Source organism: Hemicordylus capensis, chromosome 1, assembly GCF_027244095.1.
Source record: "Hemicordylus capensis ecotype Gifberg chromosome 1, rHemCap1.1.pri, whole genome shotgun sequence".
NCBI classification, from domain to species: Eukaryota; Metazoa; Chordata; class Lepidosauria; order Squamata; family Cordylidae; genus Hemicordylus; species Hemicordylus capensis.
In genome coordinates, this window is record NC_069657.1 from 126,756,284 (window position 1) to 126,766,364 (window position 10,081).

Genomic DNA, 10,081 nt, shown 5'->3' on the forward strand with positions numbered 1-10,081 from the left:
AACCCCAAACTCTCCAACAAACCAACCAGCCAAATTAAAAGCAAAGTGAAGATGTGCATTACAACTTCTCCTTAAATGCCAGTAAGGAGCAGCAAGCCCATAATTGTAGGGAGAGATGGTTCCATAGCATTTGAGCAAATGATGTAAAGATCCTGCATCTGGCCTCAACAGTTCTTCTTTCAGCATACATAGACAAAAAGGAAAGGTTGTGCTGTCGAGCTGGTGTTGACTCCTGGCAACCACAGAGCCATGTGGTTTTTTAGGTAGAATACAGGAGTGGTTTACCATTGCCTTCTCCCATGCAGTATGAGATGATGCCTTTCAGCACCTTCCTAGATTGCTGCTGCCCGGTATTTATTTATTTAACTAACTAACATACATATTTTTATACCACCCAAAACTTACATCTCTGGGCAGTTTACAACAGGATATAGGAGTTCCCCATATTCTGGGAAACACACCACAAGGAATTAAAACCAACAGCCTCCTTCTCTGTAGGCAGGTTGCTTCCCTGATGCACCACAGGGCTCAATTAGAGGATCAAAGTTGACATAGGGGTGTACAACAGTCCTATTCAGAAGGTGTGTGAGTGGCTTTTTTCTTTTAAGGGCTAAATAAACATACTTGTGGAAGTCCTGCCTGTTATGTCATTTACCCCCTTGCCTGCACTGCTCACAGTCCTCTGCAGAGGGAAATACTGTTACCATGACAGCAGCTGTTTCCATGATCCGCAGAGGCTGGATCACCTTAAGCTGCCAATCCAGAAGTCTTGCCTGGCATGTCACTCACTCTCTTGCCCACACTGCTCATGGTTATAGCAATAGCAATAGCAATAGCACTTACATTTATATACCGCTCTATAGCTGGAAGCTCTCTGAGCGGTTTACAATGATTTAGCATATTGCCCCCAACATTCTGGGTACTCATTTTACCGACCTCGGAAGGATGGAAGGCTGAGTCAACCTTGAGCCCCTGGTCAAGATCGAACTTGCAACCTTCTGGTTACAGGGCAGCAGTTTTACCACTGCACCACCAGGGGCTCATTATGGTGGTGTTCTTCTGCAGAGGGAAACGCCACAACCATGATGTCGATTATGGTGTTTCCCTCTGCAGACAAAGACCACTATAACCATGAGTAGTGCAGGCAAGAGGGTGAGTGACACGCCAGGCAAGACTTCCAGACCTGCGGACTAAAGAGATGTCTCTCGAATAGGGCCTAGGCCACGAATGGCTTTAAAGGTGAACACCAGCATTTTGAATTGAGCTCAGAAGTGTACTGGCAGCCAGTTCAGCTGATATAATGTTGGTCTTACATGTTTGTCTCCCAGCATCTGTTTAGGAGTGTAGTACTAGCTGAAGCTCCTGAATCCTTCACCTGGTGTTGGCGTGTGCTGTCCCCCTTACCATCATCTGACCTATTTGGCAAGCTATCATATGTTTCCTTCTGCTCAGCTTCAAGCCACCTCCTCTTCGGATTCTTCCTGCTTCCCCTCTTGTCTAATTGTGAGCCCAGTGGGACAGGGACCTGTAAAATGTCTTGTATACACATGGTGCTATATAAATAATAGAGGCTAGCTTCTGATCCTTACCGTATCAGCTTGTGGTTTGCTGCATGTTTTGATCATGTGTGCATTCTCTGTTATGTACACAGCAAAGTAGACTTCAAAGCTGAATGTCTCTTTCATCTCCACTGTTGGTTATTCTGCTTTGGATAACTAATATACCAGTCAGGGTTTTAAAAATATCATGTTGATAGTAGTATTTGGGAAGATCATTAGAGATTGTCATCAAAAAGGCAATCCTTTTCCCCATGAAATATTAAAAGATGGACTTCTCATTAAGTGTCTAGCTGACTAATGAAACAAAGGAAGAAATTTCCTTGAAACTGAGGTCAGTTGACCCATTTTTTTTCTTTGTAATTGTAGTATTTGAAGTTCTGCAGCTTTGTGATTCTCTTCGTGATGATGTCCTTCCTGAGCATGGAGTTCGGTTTGAAGATCATGAAGGTAATGAAACTGCAAATTCAATTGTGAACCGGTGGATGATGGCCTCCGTTCCCAGTTCAGCCTCTAGGCAAGCTAGTATCTCTTACCATTGGACTCCCACTTGTAAAATCGAATATTAATGATATTTATTTATTTAACATATTTTTATACTGCTGAAAACTCATGTCTTTGGTTGGTTTACAACAAGCAAACGAATAAAAATATCCTCATGGTACAGTTTTGAATTGAAAGTGAAGATTTGTCAAGCACTTTGGACACCTAAAATTGCAGAGCTAAATGTAGAAGTTAGTAAGTCTCTGTGAAAAAAGTAGGATTTTCTTCCAAGTAAATATGGCTTGGGATGTAAAATGGAAATGACACTTTCTATTCCTAGGATTATCCATGATGTAAAATTTATGTGGATTCTGTCTGCTGTCTTAGCAGTGTAGTATTTACTTTAAATAGTCACAGTCCTACCAAAGTTAGGCACTTTCAAGTCTTTCTTCCACTGAAATCCAAGAGGCATATGTATGTAACATACTTGGCTTTTTTCCTAATGAATGCAGACCAGTCTATTGTGGCAAATCAGACTGAAGAGATTGTCCTATGTTTTTTTTAAATTAACATATTTTTAAACCACCAAAAACTTAGTTTCTGCCCTAATCAAGGCTACACTTCCCCATAGAGACCTCTGTTGTTTGCATGTCCATAAATGTGTGCAGCATTAAGGCCCACAAGATTAAAATCTCCTTGTCAAGTCTGCAGTCATGCTGCACCCCCACTATAAGGGGAGGGGATTAAGACACCTGGATCCTTCTCCTCCTTTTGTCCAGGGATGTAGTGATGGGAGAGGCAGGCCTTGTTCAAACACAGGTGGCCTCCCCACTCATGGTGGTGCCCACATGCAGCATATGCACTCATGTGCTCATTAGGCTCCACGCATCCTCCTTCCACTGGTCAGGCTCCCAGCCAATAGAAGGAAGTTGGACAGAGGCCAAGCAGTCGAAGGAGACAGCTAGCATTGCGCACCATGGCTCTACCCATTCTCCTTCCATCGACCAGGCTCCTGTCCAATGGAAGGAGAATGTGCACATGGACCATCAGGACTCTACCATGGGCATGTGGGAAGTTGGGTAGTTTCTTTGCCATGCTGCAGTGGTACTGAGCTCTGTTGCCAGATTTGGCTTTTTTAAAGCCAAATTTTGGGTTACAGCCCATTTGACTCACGAGTATACCCCTGAGGTTTGGGCCACCCAGGACTGAGCCCTGATACTCCTGTATCTGTTTATTTCCTTTCTCCACCAATCAAAGTGAGTGTAGAGAGTTAAGTGACTACATTATAAGCAGGAGTGAAGCTATAGAGGGGATGGGTACAAAGAACCTGAGGGCCCCAGCTCCACCCCTTCCTATTTTCTTCATGATCTCCCTTGCTCCTAGGGGCTGCCAGGGAGAGGGGCAAACACGGGACCCCTCTCCCCTAGCTACAGCCCTGATTATAAGGCCAGGTAGTAGGGAGAGAACAGGACAGAAGATGGATGTTCCAAGACAAGAGTCTCCTCACAAAGAATGTAAGGTTTACAAGACCTACCCAGCTACAGAGATTCAAAATATATTTAAATTAGAGCCTATCTTACCATAATTGACCCCCTTTTGAATACTACTCTTAACAGTGACAATAATTTCTTAGAATGATTATGGTCTGGCTCCATTTTGAGATAATATTCTTACAAGAAACTTGGCTCATGACTGATGATCTCGTGACCTTCTGAGGCATGATGGCCAGCTTTAAAAAACAAAACAAAACCTGCCATTATAAGGGAAGGGAGCAGTTATGGAACCGAGCACAGCCAGCACAGCCTAGATTTTGAGCAATACTTGCATGTTAGCTGCAGCCATCAGGTTACCCACTTCCTCCTTTTTACTTGTGCATAGCATTGGGCTGGGTAAGAGTAGTGTGATGTACTTAAACATTGTGTTTACCACCCACCCCTGTTCTTTCTTGCTGTTTTCTCTAGGACTTCCAACTGTTGTCAAGTTAGTGGACAGAGAGACTTTGCTAAAAGAAAGAGAAGAAAAGAAAAAGGTGCTGCGTTGTGTTATATGTTTATTTATATCTATGTAAACCACTTTGGGGACTTTTGTTGAAAAGCAGTATAGAAATATGCATTGTATTCAGTGTTTAACTTTCTAAAACTATTTCAGTTCAAGTTGTCTATATGCCTGAGATTTGCTTCCTAGCACTAGGGATGTTCCAACACAAAGCTGTGAAGTGTAGGAATGTCGCCGTGTGCCCCCACCCCTGTCTTTCCCCATAAATACAGTCTTTACTGGGAGTCTTGGATTTAACAGGCACTTCTTCCTATGTCGGAGCCTGCAGGAGCTTGTGACTAGCATACAGTTGCAGGACTTAGGAGGCTCCCTCACAACTGATAAACTTGTCCCCTTTTTTCTTTTTAAAGGTCCAAGCAAGTTTTCCACATTTGCAAATAACCATTTCTAAACAAGAAAACTGTAAAATAGTGTCAGTGTGCTTACCTACTGTAGCTGACAAGTGTTCATTGGGGGGGAATGAAAATTGTATCAATAGCTCCAGTTTATAGATCTTTGATGTAACCTGTGGTGGTGGTCACTGCTATAAACATAAAAAATCTCTTTTCCTTTGGAAAAAATGGAATACATGTTATCCTATACACTCTTTACTTTGTATCTTCTAGTATAAATCTTAAAGTTATTGTTACTGTTTCACTAATGTGAATACAATTATTTGTTTCATGTTATGGTTTGTATTGGGACTTGCAAATAAGGACTGTGTTAAGAGCTGTTGGCTGTAATTCCCTCTTAAATTTCACTCTTTAAATCCCAAAGATAACTTGTTCCAGGTAGAACTGAGTAGAGCTAACAACTTGACTAGAATCCTGTTGTATAAAACATAGTTGTAGATAATTTATTGGTTTAACACATACTGATTTGATTCTGTATTTTAAAAATAGTAATGCAGTAGTTCAAATTGATATTCCATAGATTGAAGAAGAGAGAAAAAGGAAAAAAGAAGAAGCAGCTAGAAAGAAGCAAGAACAGGAGGTAATTTATTGTTTTTTTAAATACACTTTTTAAGCAAGCAAGAATATGATTCAGCATTATGTCATTTCATCCTCTTATCTGAGGTGCAAGAGAGGGCCAGATTGAATGAGGAAACTTAATTCACACATTCCCTTGCTTATAGTCATTTACTCCAGATGAGAGTTTTGACCTCCTTTCAATGTGTAAATAAAAGATCTTGCAACTCAAGCAAACCTGTTTCAGTGTCCGTATATCAATGCTCTATTTCAAGCAGCTGGAAACACAGTAAATTAAACATAATAACTGAAACCAATCTAAGGGCAGGAGAAAGGATGGGGGAGATGAGTGGCTCTTCACGTTAACCCTTTTATAGGCCAATACATTTCATTGCCTCTCTCATTTCCTCCTTTACATTAATAGTTGGCTGTAACTGTTCAATATACATAGCCTCCTTAATCTTACGCTTCAGTCAATTTCATTCAATAGCCAGAGTAAACACCTTTGTTTGTACAGCTCTTCCTTCATGTTTCTCTTTCATATGTTTAGCCCAAGGTTTCAAACAGTCTCTATGATGTTGCATATCTGCCAAAAGTTCTTTATACCTTTTTATCAAGGGTCTCCCTGTATCCCCAAAATAAGATGCTCCACACTCCACACATATGATCTTATACACGGTTTCCTTTGCTTCACACCAACCCTCTTCCTTATCACATATTAAACAATCTCTCCTCTAACATTTGCTATCATCAAATCTGGACTTACGAGATGTTGTTTTAAAGTCATGGGTGCTGTGCAAATTGCATTCACTTTTAATCCATGTTTTTTCAAGATCTTTTGTTTTCCAGACAAATCTATCAGTCACATAAGGGACTTTAAATACATGTAACCCTTCCTCAAAATCTGTTCTCTTAGATTAGTCCATTGGGAGTTCATATCCATTCTTTCTCACTAATTCTTCAGCTTTTCTTCTACAGAACTTCACCTATTCATCCAATGAAAACTCCCACAGCTCTCTGTATAACATTCAGCACTAACTGCTCTTTATTCACCTGCTAGTGTGCTGACTTACTCTTCGTTATTAAATCTCTTTGCTGGTTTTCTATACCATCTGTTCTCAAGGCCACCCACTCTCAACCGTATTTCTGAGTCCAAGAATGGTAATCATCCCTGACCATTTGGTTGTTCTGTGGCAGCTGTTGCATTGTTAGGAAGTAATGGAAGGAGTCATAATTGTGTGTGAGAGAGCAACTTGTGCCAATGATGTTACTGCAGCATAGGAACCAGGGGCGGAGCCACTATTGAGCGAACGGGTTCAAAGAACCCAGGCCGCCGCCAATCAGGGACTGCACCTGGTGCCCCAGCCACACCCCCTGCATCTGACATCAAATGCATGGGGCGCGGCCTCGCTTGCAAATGGGGCCATGTTCCCAGTTTGAGAGCAAATATCGGCCAGTGATACATTCGCGGCATGGCAGGGAGCTGCTCTCCCTGCCAGGGAGAGCGTTCCTGGCCACACTGTGAATGCGGCACTGTGAACAAGGTGTGCCCTGCATTTGGGAGCAAATACCAAGCAGCGCCACATTCACAGCACGGCCATGAACACCCTTCCTTCCTTTTAAAGGCAGGGAGAGCAGCTGCCGGCCATGCTGTGAATGCAGCACTGGCTGGTATTTGCTCTCAAATGGGGAATGTGGCCCCATCTGCAAGTGAAGCTGCACCCCCTGCATCTTATGTCAGGCGCAGGGAGTGTGGCGGTGGAGCTGCCGCAGCAGGAGGAACATGGGCCACCAGCTGGCTTCCTTTGCCACTGGTAGGCACTGTGGCTGACAGTGGATTATTTTGAGTTGGTGATTCTTTTTTGGCCGTTTTTGGACTGTGTTTGAAACATTATGTTGTATGTGCTTCAGCAGTGTTTTTCAAGGCAGGGTTGCAAAATGCATTGTAAATTACTGTGTAAAACTTGTGTGTGCACTCTGAGTGCAATATGTTCTGGCCACAGAGAAAAATGTGGAAACTGAACATCCAATTGTTCCCCATGGATAGGGACACCAAAGTAGGTTGTGTGGTAGGGCATGTTGGGTGCTACCTACCAAGCAGATGATTTTGAACAAATGTTTAACCTTTCCCCAAAACCTCCATAGGATCCTATGGGGTTTTGGGGGAAAGTTAAAAATTGGTTTTAAATCACCTGCTTGCCCATTTCTTTGGTTGGTTGGCTGGTAGGTATTACCCATCATGCCCTACCACCCAACCCACTTTGGTGTCCCTACCCATGGGGAATAATGGGATGTTCAGAGTTGCCCATTGTTCCCTATGGCCGAAACACTCAAAACATCTGGCTTGGCCGTTGTTTCGATGGAATGTGTTTCATTTTGAGCTTGAAACAGAATGCAAAATCTGTTTTGTGCACATCCCTACTGAAGATGTTTAGGATTTTAATTATAACCACCAGCACCTTGGACTGAGCCTGGAAGCAAACTGGTAACCAGTGTGACTGATCTACCACTGGTTGAATGTGTTCAGGGTCTGACTCCTAACAGCTACATTTTGGATCAGCTGAACCTTCTAAACAGTCTTCATAGGCAACCCTATGTAAAATGCATTGCAGTAATCTAGTCAGGAGATGACAAGAGCATGGATCACTGTGGCTAGGTCTGCTTGAGTCAGAAATAGACATGGCTGGCACACCTGCCAAAGATGGGCAAAAGCTGCTTGCGCCACAGCTGCAACCTGGGCATCCAGGAGCAAAGCTGAGTCCAAGAGGCTTCCCAAGCTACATGCCAGCCAAATAATATATCTTCAGGAAAGGATTTGGTGCACCCTGACTAATCAGATTGTGCTATGCACTCTAGTTGAGCAACCAGAAATACTATGGGAACTTTGTTTCTTGACTGTGGTATTAATTTACTCCAGAACTGTAATACTTATTATATTACAGGCAGCGAAACTGGCAAAGATGAAAATCCCCCCAGGAGAAATGTTTAAATCAGAGACTGACAAGTATTCCAAATTTGATGAAAATGTAAGTATCATCAGGGATATTTCTTTGGACAAAACAGCTTGCATATTTGTATTCTGGGGTCTGAGAAAAGCCACTAGCCCAGTGCTATGCATGTTTACACAGAAATAAATCCAACTTGGTTCGGCTCCCGAGCAACTGTACATAGTATTGCAGCCTGTGAGTCTTACGTTACAGGCTCTTTTAATTACATGTAATCTTTGGCACATTGCCCACTGTTCTGCTGTTAAGATTCTTTCTACACTATCCTGTGTAGGCAAAGGAAAAGAGCGATGAAGCAGGTGAGCTTGTCAACCATACTACCCTGCATCTGTAAGGGGGAAATGGTGACATGGAGAAGGTCCTCTCCTTGTAATTAAACCAAGATCACGTCTAGACGTGCACTTCTTTTGAGACTCTAGCTTAAAGTTGTGTGTGTCTGTGTCTGTGTCTCTGCATCACAAGCAAATGAAAACCATGGCATAGTCTTAAGATACTGAGTTAATGTTTTCAATATATATTCCAGGGACTTCCAACCCATGACGCAGAAGCCAAAGAACTCAGCAAAGGTCAAACAAAGAAACTAAAGAAACTATATGAAGCTCAAGAAAAATTGTACAAAGAATATCTACAAATGGCCCAGAATGGAATTGCAGACTGAGGACTTTTCTCTCTTTTTAGAATAAAAACATCAGCTGGATAACCTCTATGGGGGTAATGAGATCCCCCTAGGTGATCACTTTTCACAATACACACAGTTAAAATGAATGGGCTAAATTATCTGATTTAAAGTGTCAATAAAATTTTGTTACTTTAAAAAAAAAGTCCATGTAACATGTGGCACAAGTTAGAATAAACAGTTAGCTAGCTGTTTATAATGGGTTTCTCAACACTGAGTCCCCAGATGTTGTTAGACTACAACTTCTGTCACTTTGGCCATTGTGGCTGGGAATGATGGGAGTTGTACTCAAACATTTGGGGACCCAAAAGTGAGCACTTCTGCTCCATAGAGAGGCATTGTGTAGCCAGCAACTCTGGTGGTGTTTTTTGTTTTTTTTAAAATGTGGATTCCATCCTGTGCTTACTATGAAGCAAGTCCCATTTCTTATTTTTCAGTAAGTATATAATTAGGATTGTTGTCTTTAGCTTTTTCCAAACCTAGAGTAACTTGTCATGACTAGCATCACTTTCTTTCACAGATGTAACAGAGCAATGAAATACAACAAACACAAATAAAGAGATCTTGTGTTTTCCTGTAGGAGGAACTATACGGTTTTCTCCAGAAACTGAATTTTTATTATGTGTGCACTAGCATATTCATATATTTGATTTTTTAATCTATAGCTGTGGAAATTGTATAACATACAGTTTTCTCTTTTGTTATGACAATGGTCAGTACAGAATAAATTGATACTACACATGCAGTGCACAGAAGGTTATGCTAGTGCACAGAAGGTTATGCTGAGGGGTTTCAATGCGTTGATGAGATGTTGGTGCCGAGAAGAGGGGTTTAGATTAGGCACTGGGATACATTTTGGGGAAAGCAAGGCCTGTACAGAAGGGACGGGCTGCACTTGAACCAAGATGGAACCAGACTGCTGGTACTTAAAATCAAAAAGGTTGCAGAGCAGCTTTTAAAATGATGCCTGGGGAACACCTGATGGGAGCTGGGCAGTATCCCATGTGGCAAAAGCCATCCTTTAAAGTGTGAGGGTGCAAAGAATTCAGATAAAACAGAAGGGGACAGAGCAGAGCTGCATAAAGAGCAGACGGGAGCCGGTGCCAGCAGGTCAAAGAGTCAAAAGAATAGCATACATCAGGGGAGAGATTCAGCGTATAGGTGCTTATATGCCAATGCTAGAAGCCTCCGAGCCAAGATGGGTGAGCTGGAATGCTTGGTTGCTAACACAGAAATAGATATAGTGGGCATAACAGAAACATGGTGGAACAGTGAGAACCGGTGGGACACTGTTATCCCTGGGTATAAACTCTATAGAAAGGACAGGGAGTGGCGCCTTGGAGGAGGGGTAGCAAAGTA

The 10,081-nt window shown here is 42.3% G+C and overlaps 1 protein-coding gene across 4 annotated transcripts in view; it reads left to right on the plus strand.

Annotated features, from left to right (window-relative positions):
- Positions 1-9,313, plus strand: part of CARS1 (cysteinyl-tRNA synthetase 1) — a 69,032-nt gene extending 59,719 nt beyond the window's left edge. For 3 of the 4 annotated variants that reach the window (XM_053285489.1, XM_053285491.1, XM_053285490.1), the window contains 5 exons: positions 1,926-2,006; positions 4,001-4,068; positions 5,007-5,066; positions 7,984-8,067; positions 8,570-9,313. In XM_053285489.1, coding sequence (XP_053141464.1) covers positions 1,926-2,006; positions 4,001-4,068; positions 5,007-5,066; positions 7,984-8,067; positions 8,570-8,704 — 428 coding nt within the window. In that variant the 3' untranslated portion in view covers positions 8,705-9,313. Of the gene's footprint in view, positions 1-1,923; positions 2,007-4,000; positions 4,069-5,006; positions 5,067-7,983; positions 8,068-8,569 lie in introns of those variants that run through there. The other variant, XR_008313707.1, reaches the window with a different exon arrangement.
- The last annotated feature ends 768 nt before the right edge of the window (positions 9,314-10,081 follow it).